The sequence below is a fragment of the Hippocampus zosterae genome, chromosome 15 (genome assembly GCF_025434085.1).
Source record: "Hippocampus zosterae strain Florida chromosome 15, ASM2543408v3, whole genome shotgun sequence".
In the NCBI taxonomy this organism is placed as follows: Eukaryota; Metazoa; Chordata; class Actinopteri; order Syngnathiformes; family Syngnathidae; genus Hippocampus; species Hippocampus zosterae.
In genome coordinates, this window is record NC_067465.1 from 7642763 (window position 1) to 7663043 (window position 20281).

The following is a 20281-nucleotide window of genomic DNA, read 5'->3' on the forward strand; positions in this document are numbered from 1 at the left end:
ATTTCGAAAGAACTGTAGTTATATTAAGGGAAAAATAAATACAAAATAAGACAAACGAGGGATGACATTAACTGATATTGATATTTTTTTTGTCCTTTGCCCATTTCAGACATCCAGTTATGCAAAGTTACGTGTAGTCACAAAAACCCAATACAGGAAGTTAGCAAAATGAAATTATTCATGTTGAAAATAATGTGTGTACGTATATTCTAGTAATGTTTTTAGAGGAATTTGCGAGGTGACAAACAATGAATTCGTATGCTGTTCGCAATTAAAAACAGGATCTCTTCAGTTTAAAATTGTGTCATTGTGCGCGCTTCTTTCGCCATTTACCAGTAGTTCTTTATTTTGGAATCCGTCACAGGATGCGCATCACATTTTGGTGCGAGATGTTCTTGCTGATGGTCAGCAAGTCAGACAGTCCGGGGCTGGGTTTTTCTCTCCTACGTAGAGTCGGGGACTGCCGCTGAAAAAAACACTTTTCAAATATGACGAGACAAAGACAGTAATGGAACACTAATGTACTGTACAATGATTTAAGTCATTTTGGCGATCCACCATGGCGATAAGGGAGCTCAAAGTTTGTCTTTTAGGGGTAAGTGACACCTATTTTATCTCCCTCCATTTTGGGGACATTCTTTCGCTGTAAATGTGTTTGTTATTTGTTTAATCTAACTTTATGTGTTGGACTTCACGAGACCCTGTACTAACTAGCGATCTGAACTGTCGACTTTTTTTCCATGAAAATCGTGAAACCCGTTGTACCCCTTTGATGACAAACTGTTGACCCCAAAAAAACAAACCTCATCAGGAGCAGCTGACAATTCGGGAACATTTTGGTTACCTTCTGACGTTCTATGACGTAATCGCACCGACTCGACATTTAACTGTCACTTCATGAGAGAGCTGACCGTTTGATTTTTTTTCTTAACTCATTAACTACTTAACGTACATTTACAGTATTGGGCAATTGGTTGCCTTTTGTTTTGTTTAAAAACACAGGAAAAGTACAACATTTACTCTGCGTTTTTAATTAATTAAATAACAAATTTTGAATTACTTTTTGTGACTTTCGGCTTGTCCCCTCAACGCTCACGACAGCGACTCACAAAATAATACTGTACATTAAGATTAAATTATTAAATATTGAAAATGGTCCTAATGTGCATTCCAAATAAATTTTTTCACCTAATGTTTTTGTAATATTAAAAAAACGCTTTACTAAAAAATGGAATTTAAATTTGACTGAGTAAAACCCTTTAAATTAATACAATACGTTCAAATGTAATAATTAAACTTAAAAATAATTTTCTTGAAATACATTTCACTATTTTTGTATTTATTGTAAAATTATTTAGCATTCTCAACACAAATGTTAATATTTTCAAATTATTTGTATTTGTAAATAAATAATTAACATGCACTTCTCTTGAGGCAAGTGCTGCCATTTTTAAATGGAAACACTTGAAAGAGTGCTAAGTGAAGCACTGGCTTGTCACTTCTGCTAAGTGAAGTTTAATGCTGGTAAGGTTTAACAAGTGAAGTCAGCTGTGTAAATACATTATTGTAAAATATTGGGATACATAATGGTGCTCTATGATTTTGCATTTCTCATTGTCTTGCATGATTGGGAGCGAAAATATTTTTCTGAATGAATCATTGTCCTTGCTGACTGCCAATGTTCGTACGTGTATGTATGTGTGTGCAGGACACTGGTGTGGGCAAATCCAGCATTGTATGTCGCTTTGTCCAGGATCACTTTGACCACAACATCAGCCCCACGATAGGGTGAGACCACAGTCAAGAAGAACAGCATAGCAGCTTGTGAAATAAAGTTGGAATTATGGAAATAGCTGAAATAATGTATTCCAAATTCAAAATGTTTAAACCATTAATTATTTTTTAACTACACAGGTTAAAGTTTAAAATTGTTAACCATCACACAAGTGTACAAAGAAATTGATGCGGGGGTTTTGACTGCGGCTAATGCTAAGTTAAGTCTAATTCTAAGCTAAATTTAATGTAAAGCAATGTGAAAAGATATCCCCGATATGACAGTCTGCCAAAATGCTCAGTCTTGTTGGAATGGCCAGAGAAATAGGTTTTTATTTTTTTAAAACTTGTGGGAAAGTTATTGTGTGATATTACCAATAGAGAATCTGCTCTTGCTAATTCTGAATGCCAATGCTGAATGAAGTTAATACAAAGTGAATGTTTAGCCTGTTGCTAAATGCTAAGTGAGGCTGTGAGAAATATAAAACGGAGTGAAAGATTTAACTGTGCTATTGCAAAGTGATGTTTTTGACTATTACTCATACTAGAAACTTTTTGCTCCATCGCAAATGCTCATTCACGTTTTCGACCCTCACTAATGCCCAGGGACGTTTAATGCCAAGTACAGTTTCATATTGTTGCTCATGCAAAGTGAATGTTTCAGTGTTGCTAATGCTAAAGGATGCGTTAGATTGTTGCTAATCCCAAGTGACATGCTCCACTGTGGCTAATGTTAAAGGAATCTTTCAACCGTCCTTAATGCTAAGGGAAGTTTCAGACTGACGCTAATGCTAAGGGAAGTTTCACACTGTCACGAATGCTAAATAAAGTTAATTGCTCAGTGAAGTTTTATGCTGTGGCTAATGCTATATGTTTCTTCTTAGAGCCTCATTCCTGACCAAGACCGTGCCGTCCGGGAGCGAGCTGCACAAATTTCTGATCTGGGACACGGCGGGACAGGAGCGGGTGACCTACTACTACTCTTGTTGTCCTTTTTTAGTTGTTGTTTACATGCCCCCATCATGTATCTTGTTCTCTTGTGACCGATGCACTGTCTGCCGTGAAATGCCATGATCTGCCTTCGTGTTGAAGATCACAAGGACACCGCTAGCCTGGAGTCACATTCACATTTGACCACAGGGAAAATATTGAACACAGTGAACCGTCGCTAATTGTGGAGGTTAATGACAAAGCGCAGAATTAGAATTGCTGAAAGATGCCGCAAGATTTCGACAAAGGACTACTTTTGTCTTTTGCCCCCAAAATCCCGCTTCACAGTCATGAATGACATCCAAATGAAATCAAATAGGTTCTTTTTGTACTTTTCTGAAAAAAGAAAAAAAAGACAGGTCGTCGTCCAACAACTGAAAAATCCAGTTTGATCAAAATAGTACCGGTATACACCAAATGGCGCCCAAGGCACTTTACAAGGCCTCACATTCGCCGATTGCTTTTCCACGGCCACTCAAATCCCAAATCAAATTACCGCCAATTCAGCCGTATTATGTATAAGTGTATAGTAATGTTTGTTTGGTACCGAGATGCCATAAGATAAGCACAAAAACAGCTAATAAGTGTGTTTTTAGAGCGGGATAGGTTCACCCTAAAAATCTGTGATGAGGTGAAGCTGTACGTACTGGAGGCAGTGTAGCCATCAGAATTGCTGCGGAATCTTCAAAATAACAAATACAAGTAAATTAGTACAATTTCATGGAACATGTACTAGCTATGAAGTTGTACACGTTAGGGCAGTGCTTCAGGTAGTGTTCAGGTCAGCACAGAAGGTCTTGCTGAATGCGCATGAGTCATGTTTTTGAGACCAGTGTAATTTGCAAGCATTTCTCTGTTGACAGCGTTTCTTAATAAAGTGCATTGCCGAGGGTTTGAAACGGTCTTCACCGAAGTTCGCTTCATCACAAGAAGCGTCATGGTTTCTAGTCGTCACGAGCTGTCTGTGGGGTCATGGCAGGAAAGCCCACTTGAGTCTAGTTTACGACACATTCTCATAAAATTTCAGTCAAGTTAATGGAAGCCTTTTTTCTTCCCCCTTTGTAGTTCCACTCATTAGCTCCAATGTACTACAGAGGATCGGCTGCTGCTGTCATCGTCTATGACATCACCAAACTGGTAAGCCTCTCATTGAGCACAGCAATAATAATGATAACAAAAAAGAAAACAGAAAACTCACACGGTCTCAAGATCAAAGCCGAGGTAAGACACAGAACGTCAGAACTCTGTGGCAGACTTGCAAACCACAAGGACATCCGACAACTATTTTCCACCCTTTTTTCCCCTATCGCAACTCTGTGCAACTGCATTACCACAGAATGGAGGGAATTTTAAGCTGACCTGGTAATTTTCAGCCAACTGTGTGTGCAGGACTCTTTCCAGACATTGAAGAAGTGGGTGAAAGAGCTGAAGGAACACGGACCCGAGGACATTGTTGTCGCCATCGCAGGGAACAAGAATGACCTCGGAGACATCAGGTGGGAGAGTCATTGTTGTTGGACTCATAAAGTGGTACCATAATGTAGCAAACATGAAAAGTTTGGCAGTGAACAATCTTTGAAAAATACAGGACAGACAAGGTCTTACTTCAAGGCCATTTGAAATTTTACCGTAAAAAAACAAACAAAAGTGAATGACACTTTTCATTCACCAAATCACATTAATTGTCTCACAAAAGTCTGCTAACTTAATGCTAACGCGCCATGCAAAATGTCTCAAATGTTGCAGTAGTTTGAAATCTTTGAATAACAGTTCAACACAAATGGTATCAACATGTGCAGACCGAGCAAATGATACTCACAGTCATATATTCTTTATCCTGTGCAAAAATGGGCTTATATTACTGTGGCTTAGTTGCAACGGTCTTGTTTCTTCAGCATGTCTAAATATGTTACTCTGCCCCCTGGTGGTGAAGGTGTACACACCATGCTTTTGCTTTAATGCTAGTTTTCCTACGTGTTACCAAACATTTTATTGGTGCTTTTGGGTGCGCTGGAATTTAGTATTGACATCTGCATTCATTTCAATGGCGAAAGATGATATGATTTATGAGTGCTTTCAGTTTTGAGCAGTCTCAGAGCAACTTAAACTCAGAGCGCTATTGCATGTCCATAAAAAAAGATCCTCATTGAGCTCATACGTGACATTGTAGGGAAGTCCCCATGAAGGAGGCCAAGGAGTTCGCCGAATCCATTGCCGCCATCTTCATCGAGACCAGCGCCAGGAATGCCGTCAATGTGGAGGAACTCTTCCAGAAGATCAGTACGTTTCATGCCACTTCATACGTAGACTGATATTTATCGGAAAAACGGTTCAAATGAAACAACTGCTTCGATAGGCTCCCCGACCGACCCATGTGTGGATAAACAGTTTGGATTTGGTGCATGGATGAATAGTTTGGATTTAATTGAAGAGCTTTTATATGTTTTTACATATTATTAAAAATGACAAAAGCTATACTATAGCGAATCAAATCGTAATCCCGCTGTGGCGAATCTAATCGTTCCACATGAAGATGTGCCGCTCTCGAATCGTATCGTACCCCATGTATCGAGATATTTAACGAATTATCTTTTATTGGAGAGATGCACCCCCCTGTTGTGTGCCCCTTAGTACGTGTTGTATCACAGGTTTAACGTAAACCATATCGCACGTGAAAACATGAGGACTTTCTGTGCTTCCAAATACAACGTAGCACCGTTTTCACATATTTTTATTTCAGGCAAACAGATCCCACCGCTGGACAACCCCGACGTGGAAAGTACGGAGTCGTTCAAACTGACCCGACAGCCTGCTGTGTCCGCCAGGAGGTGCTGCTAGTACAGCAACAAACTGTCAAGGTCACAAGCCACAATGCATTCATTCATTATGCTTAGTGTCTCATGTCTTAAAAGGTATTAGGGCCACTATGAAAAGGGGGAAAAAAAGGTTTTATATTCTCGATACATTTTATAATATTGCGATCATAAAAAAAGTTAAAAATTGACAAGTCATAATATTAAAAGAAAAAGTTATTTTATCATTTTTATTTTACAGGGAAGAAGTTGTAATATTAAGAGAAAGGTATTGTTCGACAAGAATAAAGTTCTAACATTATGAGGAAAAAAACTAACATTGTTCTATGAGATGAGATTTTTACGAGAAAAAAACATTACATCACATTCTAAAACTGCAACGCAAGAAAATCCTGTATTTAGGGGAGCAAAAATGCAATTTTACAAGATGTATAATGTAACCTTACTTGAATTAAATGGGAAGACAACTAAAGTTGTAACGTCACAATTTTAAAAGTTGTAGTACTATACGAGCAACCATGCTGTGGAAAAAAAATATTCCAGTCAAATTTATGATTTTTACAAGAAAAAGTCTTAATGTAGGAGGAAAATAATTGCAATTTACCAGACAACAGCAGGAATATCCGAGGAAAAGGTGAAAAGGTATTGCCAAAAAGCATCATGTTGGGAAAAAAAATGAACAACAAAAAAACCTTGCAATATTACTAGAATCATATTATTGCAATCAATTCGGGTGTTGTTGTTTTTTTCAAAATAAGGCTTATCCACCTGAAACTGTTTGCCAGTTGGCTGTTTGCTAAGTTGCAGGTTGTCTTGTCAGGTTAAAGTTTAACAAGCATCAAAAGATTGTACAGAATTACAATTTGTGGTCACTTTTGCAATTCTTTCTCCTTTTCATTGTTATTCTATTCAAACATGTGGCGTAATCTCGAATGATCACAGAAAAGAACCCCCCGCCCCGCAAAGCAAATCAGATGTCGCCCTCTGGTGCTGCATTGCAGGGCACTTTTCTCCCGTCTGCTCTCATTACCTTCAATGCACTGCGGGCTCTTCGGTGGCACATCAAACATACAATTTTAATGCACCTGCAGTTGTGCAGCAGAAACACACGTATGCACTTGTGTAAGAGGCAACTGTAATGCTTACAGTACTCTCCCCTTTACTACAATTTTTTACATGCTGAATGAACTGCAGCGGAACCTCCATTGTGGAAACATCATATCAAGAATAAAAGCATTCACCTTTTCACAAAGAGCGAACAGTTGCTGATTGCTTTTTAAAAAAAAATTTAATCCCATCGCGTTAGGTTCCCTTTTGGTTTTTTGGTGATAATTTTCACACACGCTAGTTTTGTGAAGAAAAAGTTTCAAATCATTTGGGCATGAAGTAATTTTATGATGGAAAAAGGTTTAATGACCAAAAAGTGTCAATTTGGCATGAAGAAAGCTGTAATTTTATGTGGAAATGTCATAATTTCGTGTCAATATAATATGAAACTACAAGAAAAAAGATGTAATGTTAATCCGATAATTTCCTAATCTTTAGAGAAAGAATTTGCAATTGTATGTATTTTTATGTTTTATTTTTATGGCACAAAAATTTTGAATTTTATGATTTTTTTTTACTTTACATGGAAGAAGACATAATTTTGTGTGAGTTAAGTTAGTTATTCTTGCCAAAGTTAGAAATTGACAATGATAATATCTTAATATTTTTAAAAAGTAACAATTTTACTCTGATTAATTTGTCATATTCCAAAAAACAGTTGCCTTGTTCGGAGAATTCTTGTTTACTTTCTCAAGGAAAAAAATGTCACCTAACAACAATGAGGGTGTAATTTTACAAGAATTTAAATCGCAATTTTCCGGGTGTTGTTTGCTGTCGGCTGTGTTTCTTTATATCATGCCCATGATAACCATAGAACAGAAAATGGAACTTAATTCGATGTCATCGCTGCTCAGTATTATATGGCGTTTGTGTGAAGAAACTCACCTCACCCGCACAAACAGTAATCAGCTTTAAGCGTCTTACCTGTCATAAAAGTGTAAAAGGAAGTTAATAGCTGTTTAATCAAATGAAAATTAAATAAAAACAAGCGTTCGTTAGCTAAGCTCATCATTTGAATGTTCACTGAGGTGAAGTGTGGTCCCACTTTGGAGGTTCTGCTATTTTAATGTTCTGTGGTTTCACTACAGGGAGGACAACATGTGTTTTCCATGTATTATTTTATATTTTTACCCAAAAAGGGTTACTTTTTACTTTTAAAAAAACTCTTAAGCATGTAAGAAAGTGTTTACATACAATGGACTAACAAACAAACCTTTTTGAAGGGGAAGTGAAGTAACTAGTGCCATCTGTTTTATTGTGTCATCACAAATCCAAAATAGGTATTCTTATTAATATTGTGTTTGTGGAATATGAATTAAGCATTAAAATCCACCAAGGGGTGGCCATTTTGCCTTGTACTGCTATACTTGCTGTTGACTGAAAATGACATCACAGTGCCTAAGCCCGAGGCACTGTGATGTCATTTTCAATCACCAGCAAGTGGCAAAATGGCCACCCTTGAAATTGATTTTTATGCTTAAAACATATTCCACAAAGGCAATATTAATCAGAATTCTACTTTTCGACAAGTGGGCCCACATTGAACACAATATGGTCAAGAAGATTTTTTTTTTTACACGAGTCCACTCTTTAAAGCGTGTTTTTTAAGTAAGTTTTCCTTCGCATCAATACTTTATCTCATCCATGCTGGACTCATTGTTTATATACCATGAAGGGATCATGTGAAACATACTGGATGTCAAATTTGTTGATGTTCCTAAAAGTGCCTTTTCTGTATGAATCATCTGATTTCTCAAAGAACGTAGAGCTTTCTTGTATCCCTCTTACTTGTTTATGCATCTAATCAGTGTACTGTAATAAAATGGTAATTATACAATGTTATACTCTTGCACTTTATTTTATCTTAGTTTGGTCCTTTGCATACAGGATTATGTTCACTGACTTAACCCATTACCATGAAGTTAGGGCCAAGGGAGGACATTTTTGTTCAGCTATCTTGAAAACCTGTGCAGCCGAGGCCTGTGCAAAATTGTTGTCATTTTTTTAAAAAATGTATAAAGAGGTCTCGGCAAGTGCAACATTTTTTTTCAAACCATAATATTTAGAAGATGCACGACAGACATGTTATTGTGAGTGACCTGGAAGGTGTTTTACTTTCATTTCCTCGTCTTTGATGGTCATCACGTAATTGGCATTTTTTTGAAAGACAAAAAATAATCTACAAGATACAAAGTAATAATTTTAAGAGAAATTCCTAATTGTTTTAGAATATAGTTGTCAATGTATGAAACTAAAGTTATTTTATGAGAAAAAAATAATAATTTTATGAGAAAACAGTGGGTGCCAAACCGTGAGTATGCGGGGGTTTACTCCATAGTTTTCGTTTTCAGGGAGTCTGTTATGATCCACTTTATTTTACGTCTAGCCTAAAATAAAGCGGCTCACGAAAGTGTCATTATAGGATAAAATGTCATTAGTCATTAGGTCAAATTGAAGCACACGTGTTAGGGTTATAGTCAGTCAAAAGTCATGTAAGTTGAATTAAAGAGGGCTCTGGTTGTGTTGACAATTTGAACTCATTCTCATTTATTCCTCCTCGGGTTTAACACAATTACTGCGCCCTTAACCACATCTGCTGGGGCCGCATAAGTACGTAAGCACGCACGTACGTACGCAACGGTAGCAGTTGTCGTGCGCGCGCTCTAGTATTAGTAGCCACGAGCTCGCGCACGTCTGCGTTGTGCTCAGTGGACTGAGAGAGAGTGAGGGAGAGAGAGAGAGAGATAGAGCGAGAGAGTAGCAGAGCTTTGCAATAGTCGTAGTGACCCGTTCCCACTCACGCGCCCCCTCCTCTTTAGCTAAAATGTCAAAGTTGGACCAGGTACTCGTTCTCGAGCCCCCTTCCGACCTCAAATTTAAAGGTAAGGTGCGCCGCAATGTGCCTGTTGCGTGACAAACGTCTCGGTGGTTCGTGACGGCGTGTTGTTGGGGCTCCAAATGTAATTTTTACACTCACTCCAGCGGCTTGTCGTAGGCTGCGTGCTAGCAAACGTTCAGCGCCATCTTAAGTTAGCCGCGGACTGGACAGGCCGCCACTTCCTCCTCGCGCTCCGGCGAGGCGGGCGAGCCGAGCCTCGAGGCCACGCTGGCGGCCAAAGGTGGCGGTGTGATGACGGGGCAGGCTGACGTCGCTGGAAGTGAACGTGTTAGCAATGTTAGCAAGGCCACAACAGCTATCATTCAAGTTTGAATGGTTAGGGAATGACTGAATGTGTGCAATGGGAATTGTACACTTAGTCATAGCAAGCAATTTCAGAGACTGACAGTTGTAGAAAAAAAATCTAACTTGGCGAATTATCATTATGCAACTCACTTTTGTGAAATTGTGTAAAACCACCTAGCTTTAGGGTATGTGGAAAAACATTCGGGTGCCAGGCAGTGCTGTGTACCTGCACCTGGTTAGCTTTCAGTGATGTGTCATTTAATCGTTGGCTAGGCAGGCCAGCCCAAGTGTTAGCTTGTCAAAAACGACCCCCTTTTCAACTTCCTTCCAAACAAACCCCGTCTCCCAACCCCCACTTGTAACATTTGTTCAGTACAACTGTTGCTTGTTATGCTGATGAATGTGTACTAGTAATGCACTTTCAGGGAACGTTGTCAACCTATATAATTAATGTACAGTATTCTGTCGTTTACTCAACTCAACTGTATTTATAGAGCACTTTAAAACAACCATCGCAGTACACAAAGTGCTGTACATGGAGCAAATATCATATATACGACAATAGAACAACAAATTAGTCAAGTCAAGTCAACAGTATTTATATAGCACTTTCAAACAGCCATCGCTGCATACAAAGTGCTGTACATGGAGCAATTTAACATGCACAATAAACAGTAAGACAAATCGGTAATAAAGGCGGTAGAAAGCACCAAACAGTAAAATCAAGAACAAATCTAAGTCATGCCGTGTCAAATGCCATAAAATACAAATGAGTTTTGAGACGAGTTTTAAAGATTGGCAACGAGGAGACATGCCGAATGTTCAGTGGGAGGTCATTCCAAAGAGAGGGACCAGCAACGGAAAAGGCTCGATGCCCTCTGAGCCTCTGCTTAGTTTTTGGTACTTCTAATAATGTCTGGTCCGTAGACCTAAACCAGGTGTGTTGGGGCGGATGAGCTTAGACAGGCAAGGCCATTTAAAGATTTGAAAACAAATAATACAATCTTAAAAAGAACTCTAAAATGTATCGGGAGCCAGTGAAGGGATGCCAGAGGAGGAGTTATGTGCTCCCTCTTACGAGTACCAGTCAAGAGGCGAGCAGCAGCATTCTGGACCAGCTGGAGATGCTTAATGGAGGATTGGCCGACTCCAAAGTAAAGTGCATTACAGTAATCCAGCCGGGATGTGACGAAGGCATCAATTACTGTCGCAAAGTGCTCATGAGAAAGAAGAGGTTTTACTTTGGCCAGCTGCTTTTAAGATGAAAGAAGCTGGATTGAACAACGGCACCAATTTGCTGGTCAAGTTTAAAATCACTGTCCAGTTTAAGACCCAAGTTTGAGACTGTTGACTTAAGATAAGGAGACAGGGGGCCCAATTTACAGGATGGGCTTAATTTGGTCAAGAGCCTAGGTTAAGGAAAATGTCCCCACCAAAATATAAAAGCTATGTTTAGTTCTTGTGGTACAATCTGTGTTTTACACATTTGTAAACCTCCATTTATTTGCAAATGTTTCTTTAGAACATGTTAAATTATTGGGTGAAAAAAAAAACCCATCTACTCGAGCCAAATTGTGTTCACGTTTTTGTGTTGAGTTGATATCGTCTATAGAAAGTCGGGTGTCACAACTTAAGTAGTGGACATTGAACATTATTTATGAGAAGAGTGGTGTGGGCAGTTGAATAAATGATCTAACACTACTATTACTTTATTCTTAATAATAACACCCTTTGTATCCCAATAACTAGCAAGTCAGTGTATTGACGATGTAAATGTTTTCAGACAAACTTGCTTAAAAAAAAAGAAGTAAAATAATAAGTAATAATCTTAATGGCTGTGACTTAGGACAAAACTGAAATACATATTTATCATTGATGTACAAAAAAAACTATATGTAAATGCGAGCAAAGCCTAAACATTGGTGATTGTTGTCTTTTTTGGTTCTGTGGTAACGGCGTGTGTTATAAAAAAACAAGATTGACATTTCAAGTTATCGTGGGTGCCATGTTTGAGCATATACCGAACACCACAATTAAATAGGATATAAAGATTTAAATTGGCTTTGAATCATTGTTTCATACATGAATTGTGCATTGACGTGTATGTCGTCTCCGGGGCGCAGTGTAATGCGGATAAACGTGAGATGCACAAAGATATGCACAGCTACCCAATAAGCTGCAAAATAACTTGATTGTTGCAGAGGATAAAGAATAGATGCAATCTGTTGTCTGCTCTGACTGCATGTTATGCGACAAATACACGTTTAAAGGTGCATCATTTCCACAAAATTGAGGCTAGTTTTGTTCGCCTGTTTATGGCTTTTGCATCAAGGGTTAGCTTTAAGGTAGTGGACTTTACTATGGGAAAAAAATTGTATTCATTTTAAAATGCACATGTAATTCTTTGTTTTTACGGATAGTTCGACAATAAACTTCATCTGGGCAGGGCAATAAACTGAAGTTTTTTTTTAAAATTTTATAATTTTTTTAATTGCTCACTTTCTGCCAAAATACTGCTTGCTGTGAAGCTGGCAAAAAAAAGAACTGAAATGACAGTTTGGATTTCAAAATAACTCGAGCAAACTCAAGGTGACACCGATTTTGTGTTCTTTCTGTAACACCTAAATTGTAAATCCTCCGAAAATTGTGAGTACCTTGATTGCGATAAACGTTGCACTGGTTTTGACTACCGTAAACCCAACACCGTGTTTCCCACTGAAGTCAAAACGTAGCATGTTTGAGTTCAAAACATGATTCCAGAGTTAAAGGTCTGAATGGCCGCAAACTATTGGTCACTTTGTTTTGGACGCGGACTTAAATGTATCTCAGGTTGATCCTCTCAAAAATATTTTGTCCCTGAATTGAGCCTTCAATTAGTACTTAATGATCAGCAGTCTGCCATACGGCGTCAATGTTCTCCGGTCGGATTTAATGAATAAGCCCAATTGACATAATAAATCCAAACATCAGATTACAGTATGTGATCGAACCCACCCGATTGAATTAATGAAGCAAAACACGGACTGTTTTTTTTCACTATTGAATAATGCTCAGACTCAACTTTTCAACATGCCAACGAATAACGGACTCTCTCATCACATGTCCTCAGCCATCTGAGATTCTTCTAGTTGGATAGAAGAGGACAGCCCTCTTTTCTTTTTTCCTTTTTTTCCTTCTTCCTCCCTGCTATTTTTAGACCACAACCAGGCCCGGGGCACCCAAACTTGGCTGGCATGCAATAAGATGAGCCAAGGTGTCAGCTCGGGGTTAGGTAAAAGACGGGGAGGCAGTGTGGGTGTACAATGTGCGTATTTATGTTGGAGTCATTTCCATGCTGCCTTGAGTTGTTGTGCTCGCTGTGTATTTTATTTTTTGGGAATGGACTTTCTATACTGGTCCTTTTCCAGTGGACACTTCTTGCCGTTAACTCTTTTCCACTTTGCTGCAGTGTTGCCCGGTGTAATACGCCGCAGTAGGACCGTCAATCAGGGTTCTACTACGGTGGCCCGCTTCCGCTACGCGACCGTGTCGGGCTACCCGAAGTTCACCGGCGCTGGCCTGAACAGGCCAGTACAAATTTCATAAATAAATACAATGCAATCAATGATATGTTTCTTTTAAAATAAAATAAAATAAAAAAATGCAATATTCTATATTTGCAGTCATCAATATTTGTCAGCTGTGGGCATGTGAAACCCTTTCAGGCTTTGTTTGACTTGACATGTCCGTGCTATGCACATTTTTTATTTGTTCCACAAGGAAAGGTTTGAACACAATATAAAACCCAGGAACTATCAAATTAAATATTCAATTAGATTTTATATTGAACAGAAAAAAAAGTAACCCACACAGAAGTACTATTTTGTATGTAAATGTGTAAATAATACAATATAAAAATCTTAAATTTGAAACGTATCTTATTATATGGTGAGGATTACAGAACCAGGATCAGTTCTAGTGGGGTTGCCTCCTCTCAAAAAGGTTTAATTTAGAACCCCATTGATTGTTGCGGCACAATTCATCTATCCAAGTTCCCGCCAAGCCACGACTTTTTCAATTGCTGCTCATCTTCTCCTCCTCCTTCCCAAAACAAGAACAGTTGGGGCTCTCTCGTACCACGATGAACGATGCCTCTTGTCGAGCTGCAGCTTACCTAATGGCAAAATCTCTGTTTTTACTTCTTGGTGGACTGCTACATCAGCACTTCCAAATAAGGACACGCTGGCAACTGGGTCGCCATTGTCGTCGTCATGTTGCCGCGCGACTTTTACACTGAGCGAGAGCAGTGCGCAAAGAGCTTTATTGTTTGTTTGTTTTTTTTTGGTGACCTCTGCTTTGTCCCAGTTTTGTACTCCACAGTCTCCACATGGCTGCAGCATTACAATTCCTCGCTGTCCAGTCTCCTCTGGGACATGGTCTGTTTTCCAGGAAGTGTCCAAGGGAACGTTGAAAGGGTTCTCAATGCCTGTGTTTAGGCTAACAGGCAAGCATAAGACATCAAAAAGCATCATGCGCTTGAAATTTAAAAAATGGAACAACATCTCGACGTGCGCTAACTATTCAAAAACGACAAAAAAAAACATATTGATGATTTGTGCTAATCGGGTTAGATATTTTAGTTTTATCGTGTCTGCTTGATTAGGGTCGGGTGGTTCATATTACTGGCAATGGCCACAAATGTTGGTGTTTATTTCGGAGCACCCGTTGTCCTCAACAGACGGCGTGATTTTGAGGTCGTACCGGTTTGCCGGAATGTCGTGGTTACTCACCTGTGCTCGCTCGCGCGCGTGCGTTTGCCACAACACTGCCATGCTTGTGTTCTGCAAGCGGGTCATGCCTGTCGTCTTATCTTTCTGAGCAGCCAGTGTGAATGTAGCCTTTTGTCAACACTCGCCAAGCTTAATGCACAGCCTTTAATACCTTACAACCTAACATGCACAAACACCGAATTCACGTTTTTTTTTTTCCAGAGAAAAGCCAACACGCGCGTCGTGTTCATCTCTGTCAAAAAACATGCATCGACAAACTCAAACGCATCAAATGAAACGCAAAAAAAGGAAGCACAAATGTGTACTTTAGAATCCGGTATGCTTGCTGTCAGTAGTATCGACGATGCTACAAGACGTTAGCATCAGCTACGCTATTGGCCTCCGCTATGCTTTTGCATGGTGGAAACAGTTTTGCTACTGGCCGTTAGAATTGGCTTTCCGCGTGGTCCAAGTGCGGAAATAAAAGACTAATTTGCGAAAGTCTGTATTTGGATGCGGTTACGTATCCTCGCGAGGATCAGTATTTTTGTCTGGGTCATCTTGTGACCGAGCTTGTCTCCCATTAGGGTCCTAACTCTGTCAGCTGTATTTAGACTTATTGAGTCATGACATGGTGAAAAACAGCTCAATCAGCGCAAGCTCGCCGCGGAGAAAAGGCCGTCTCATGATGCTCGCGTCTGCTTTCCAACTTTAAATGTGATCTATTCGCAAATCCGGCACGCGTTATGATACTGGCTGATGCGAAGTACGGCACTCGAGCATCACAAGTTGTTTTTTTGACCTGATTTGTTAATGAAATCCAGGAGTCTTGGAATCTGAAAATCACGTACCCCTGAATCTTTTTATCAGACCACAAGTACCCACTCACTCATTTGTAGAAATTTCGATTTCGAGCCAGAATTGAACCCTATACTTCTGCACTGTGAGGCGGAAGCGCTGACAGCTGATTTGTGAGGGGATGCTGATTCTCATGCCTGTTAGCGTCGCCGATTCAAATGTCTTGCGGTTAAGCAGATTTACATTGCCTGGTACCGTGGCTGATTATTATATCCAATAACTTGGCTAACTAACGTGCGGTGACTTCGTCTCTCGATTTGTAAATCCATCAACGTCAACTCTTATCGGAACGCGTGTCACCGCGAAAGGACTCTCGAACCGTCTCAAGGCATATAGGTGGTCCCAATCGAGGGGCGCCTTACATCCCGCTTAGTCCATTGAAGTCAGTCGGACGCTTTAATGGCAGGACGTTCACCCGAGCTCCATCCAGAAAGCCTCGATTCAATTATTCCTTGTAATCACATCGGCCTAATCGAGTTGCGCCACTACTGTTCAAACGACCTCTTGAAGTTCTTTTTGAACTCTTTGCCAACCTTTGAAATACAGAATTTCCACTCTGATTAGTATTGAAACGATGGCTGCCACTAACATATCTTCTAACATACCTCTTTTTCTATCAAATACACAGTGACCTTGACATTGTGCTAGTATGTGCGGGCTCCGATTTAGGTTCACACGGTGCTGGATGTTTTTGCTCCACTTTGTAGTCATTTCATAAAACATTCTAGTTGATGTTTGTCCTTTTTTTTTTTTACTTTAAAGTTCCTCCATTGTCTTAATGCGCGCGTCTGCAACAAATGTCCGTGCCATAAACATGGACACTAGCCAAACGTGGTTGCATGTGCCAAAAATGTTTTAAAAATTATTATTGCTTTGAAGAAATTCTGTGGTAGACTTGTTTTTTTTTCTTTTTACCGCTAGCCTTAGTTGAAACTGTACAAATCAGTCAAAAAGATCTGTGGTTGTAACTCCACACTTTTGTCATCCTGCCCTCCGCCAGGTCCATTCACAGATGTCGTCACGACCAACCTCAAGCTGAAGAACCCCTCCGAAAGAAGAGTGTGCTTCAAAGTCAAGACGACGGCGCCGCGCCGGTATTGCGTACGGCCCAACAGCGGCATCATCGAAGCGGGAGCCGCCGTCAACATCTCTGGTCAGTGAAGCTTGCGCGTTTTCCGCGGAGTTCCTACAGTTTGTTTGCCGTAGGTCAGCTCGGGTAACTGCGCTTTATACACAGAAGACAAACACGAGCCCATTAGGAAATATATATATATATATATATATATATATATATATATATATATATAACTTTTCTATAAGATATCCGCTCTTAACTCATTCACTCCCAAAGACGTTTTTAAACGTCTTTTCGGACTTGGTTTAGAATTGGCTGGTACTGAATGAGTTTTAATATTATCTCCGACCCAATAGACGGACGGTTTCACCCTAACTGTGTTGACTCTGTTTTGCCGTCCCTTCCTCAGTTATGCTACAGCCCTTTGACTACGACCCCAATGAGAAGAGCAAACACAAATTCATGGTGCAGACAATCTTCGCTCCACCCAACGTCTCTGACATGGACTCTATGGTGAGGAACATGCATGACGCGTGACGGTTCAAGTGTGCCCTTTCTGCCACCAGAGGGAAGCAATATCCCAGTGATATGTTCTCACACCGGACTCTTATGATGATGTCGTGTGAGATCAGCTTGTTTATCGTGTTTCTATGAACGCATTCCTTGTGGTATGATTGTGTAAATGTGGCAAGATGTTTTAGATTTTACAGAAGTGCGCATTCACATCGCAGGATAGGCGGGAAATGTGACGATGTATAACGTTTCCCCACTCTGCTTTCTTTCTCTGCCGCCGCCGCTAGTGGGGAGACGCAAAACCCGGTGACCTCATGGATTCCAAGTTAAGATGCATCTTCGAGTTGCCTTCTGAAAATGATAAGATGGTGAGAAAGAGGCTGTTTCTTTCACCATGAGTTTCAAGATAAGAGGATGGAGGGAGGGGTGGGGGGGCAGGGAATGTGTAATGGGCATCTCCAATTTATTCGGTGCTGGTGCTTTTCAAGGTGTACATGTGGATACATTGTATTAAAAAGTGAAATACAACTGAACTGTACATAAGCGGCAATTCTTTGGCGTAACACTAAAGGAGTCTGTGTGCTACGGGTGGTGCTCGTAGTTCACCATGGTGCAATATTTTGCAAGATCTATTTGATGAACAAAAACTCCCAAAACTTGAAAGCATTCAATATTAACAAATAATAATAATAATAATTGTCCCTCTGAATTTTTTTCTTTTAAAGAAATGAACTCTTCCAGGGCATTTGAATTGATTGAATGTGACTGTTTGTACATGCTGATTGTAAACACCGCCCCAAACGTGATCCTACTCGCTGTCCCCCTCCCTGTTTTCAGAATGACGCCGACTTGAGCAAATCTGCCCCGGTGATGAACTCCGCCAAGGCTGACCTGCCCTCAGCTGCCGCCGCCGCCGCCGCAGCAGCAGCACCAACCCCTGCCGTTTTGGCCAGCGCTTCTGCCTCATCATTGGATGACAACGAGATGAAGAAGTTGCTGGAGAAGTGTAAGCGGTTGCAGTCCGAGATGGGCAAAATGGCCGAGGAGAACCGGCATTTAAAGGTGAGACCCGCCCCCCCCCCCCCTTTCCCCCCAGTCCCCTCGCAGTGACGGTTAAAGTGCGTTCTCGCTGGTGTGGTACCAACCAGGGCCTGGCTGATTTCGGGGTATCTTAGAATATTCTAGAAAGATGCCAAAAATATGCAGCTGTTCTTAAGAAAAAAAACCCCCAAATATTTGTAACAAACTGTGAATGGCTTGTGTTCCACTGTAATCTCATCGACATTTGTCAGTCAAGCGGTTAAAATTGACATCACATTTTTGTGCGAAAATAAATGGGGTGTTGCCTTCCAGTCCAAGCCCGAGTTGACATGGGCACACTTTGCTTGTCTCCGCCAGGACGACGGCGCTCGCATGAGGAAGATGGCGCGCTCGGATCACGTGAGCGCCTCCTCAGCCGCTTCGCTGCCCTCCCTCCTGGTGGTCATCGCGGCCATCTTCATCGGCTTCTTCCTAGGGAAGTTCATCTTGTAGACTCACGAGTTGGCGGCGGCGTCTCCGCGCTCCTCCTTCCTCTCGAACCAAGTGTTTGTGTTGACGTCTGCCATATCACCGACAGCGTGGGCATCCGGGCCAACACGCGTGTACAATAAAGGGGTTGCCTTTTTCCCCTCCCCCTCCCCCCACACGGTTAAGTGCGCGCAAGCGTCCAGAAAGCAAAGGTGAAGAAAGTCTTTTTTTTTTTTTTTTTTCCTTAGAAGGCTTCACGTCTTGTGACAGTTCTGTCAGTTCACATGGAAGTGAATCATAACCACCTCTCTCTCTTTTGTTGCTTTTAATCGGTGTGGGCTCACTTGTTTTAATGAAATTGTTTTTAAAAGAAAGACAGAAGAACCTACATCACCTTCATTGGATCACTTCTTTCTTGCTTCTACTTCTTGGAATGTTCACGTCCAGTTGGGGCTCAAGGTGCCTCCTTCCTCCTTGTACATTTTGTCTATTCTTTACCCATCAATGCAGACTTTCTATTATCATACAAATATTCTATTCCCATCTGAGGCAAACATTGACTGAAATGGGTCTCCATTCTTAAATCATGTTCTATGATATTAAACATTGAAAATAAAATGGAGAAAAAAAGTGGTGCTTTCCATTTGAGTCGATTCCTCCTTGAACTATAATCCTGAAGCATCAGTGTGCAAGTGTATTGCTGTGTGTGAACGGAGTGTATTGTTAGTAGTGATGTGTCGGTCGCGAACGAGCCGGTACAAAGAGATGCTCTTTGACGTGAACGATGAGAGCCATTTTCCTTCTCTCTTATGCCTCTCTCTCTTTTTCACGTGTTTGAAGTGAGGTTTGGCAGTCGCTCAGCATGGAGTGCACGCTGAGCACATGCTCTGTCGCGTCTGCGCAGCCACAGACAGACTGTAGGAATTGACTTTCCCAGTTCCAACTCGTCCAGAGGATCATAAACACAACAACAAAGACCAACATGGTGAGACAGCACCTGATAAAGGTACCCAAGGAGTGGAATTTATTTCGGTGGGACTGTACTTATAAAGGTGAGAGCCACTTCAGGCGAAGGTTTGTCATTCCCATTGGTCACCAGTAGACGGTGCCCTTATGGTTCGTAAAGACCATGTCAATACTAGTGATGGGATTTTCGGCTCTTTTGTACAGCAAGGCGTGAAAAAAACGACCATGTATAGTCAGGCGTTTTTCGACAAAAAAAACCGACCACGTATAGTAAGGCGTTTTTAGCCAAAAAAAAACGACCATGTGTAGTAAGCCGTTTTTAGCCGAAATAAACGACCATGTATAGTAAGGCGTTTTTCGATGAAAAAAAACGACCATGTATAGTAAGGCGTTTTTAGCCGAAAAAAACGACCATGTATAGTAAGCCGTTTTTAGCCGAAAAAAACGACCATGTATATTAAGGCATTTTTAGCCGAAAAAAACGACCATGTATAGTAAGCCGTTTTTAGCCGAAAAAAACGACCATGTATAGTAAGGCATTTTTAACCGAAAAAAAACGACCATGTATAGTAAGGAATTTTTAGCCGAAAAAACGACCATGTATAGTAAGGCGTTTTTAGCCGAAAAAAACGACCATGTATAGTAAGGTTTTTTTACCCGAAAAAAACGACCATGTATAGTAAGGCGTTTTTAACCAAAAAAAACCCGACCATGTATAGTAAGGTGTTTTTACCTGAAAAAAACG

General features: G+C 40.5%; 2 protein-coding genes and 1 long non-coding RNA gene across 3 annotated transcripts; all 3 read left to right on the forward strand.

Moving 5' to 3' along the window:
- Window positions 1-364: 364 nt before the first annotated feature.
- On the forward strand, window positions 365-8525 carry rab31 (RAB31, member RAS oncogene family). Its single transcript, XM_052088332.1, has 7 exons — window positions 365-595; window positions 1709-1788; window positions 2658-2739; window positions 3829-3900; window positions 4153-4259; window positions 4934-5043; window positions 5504-8525. Exons 1-7 carry the CDS (start codon window positions 560-562, stop codon window positions 5599-5601), a joined length of 585 nt encoding a protein of 194 aa, XP_051944292.1. The 5' UTR covers window positions 365-559; the 3' UTR covers window positions 5602-8525.
- Window positions 2746-3662, forward strand: LOC127616641 (uncharacterized). The gene is made up of 2 exons (XR_007967143.1): window positions 2746-3082; window positions 3123-3662. It is a non-coding gene; the product is annotated as an uncharacterized LOC127616641 (long non-coding RNA).
- An 836-nt stretch (window positions 8526-9361) lies between the features above and the next one.
- vapal (VAMP (vesicle-associated membrane protein)-associated protein A, like) lies at window positions 9362-18808 on the forward strand. Its single transcript, XM_052088323.1, has 6 exons — window positions 9362-9565; window positions 16474-16626; window positions 16958-17061; window positions 17349-17429; window positions 17899-18123; window positions 18460-18808. Exons 1-6 carry the CDS (start codon window positions 9508-9510, stop codon window positions 18592-18594), a joined length of 756 nt encoding a protein of 251 aa, XP_051944283.1. The 5' UTR covers window positions 9362-9507; the 3' UTR covers window positions 18595-18808.
- The last annotated feature ends 1473 nt before the right edge of the window (window positions 18809-20281 follow it).

Coding starts and splice junctions, on each gene's coding strand:
- rab31 (XM_052088332.1), top strand. CDS start 560: ATGGCGATAAGGGAGCTCAAAGTTTGTCTTTTAGGG. Junction 596..1,708: donor TCAAAGTTTGTCTTTTAGGG/GTAAGTGACACC, acceptor ATGTGTGTGCAG/GACACTGGTGTGGGCAAATC. Junction 3,901..4,152: donor TCTATGACATCACCAAACTG/GTAAGCCTCTCA, acceptor CTGTGTGTGCAG/GACTCTTTCCAGACATTGAA.
- vapal (XM_052088323.1), top strand. CDS start 9,508: ATGTCAAAGTTGGACCAGGTACTCGTTCTCGAGCCCCCTTCCGACCTC. Junction 9,566..16,473: donor TTCCGACCTCAAATTTAAAG/GTAAGGTGCGCC, acceptor GCCCTCCGCCAG/GTCCATTCACAGATGTCGTC. Junction 17,062..17,348: donor TCTCTGACATGGACTCTATG/GTGAGGAACATG, acceptor CGCCGCCGCTAG/TGGGGAGACGCAAAACCCGG.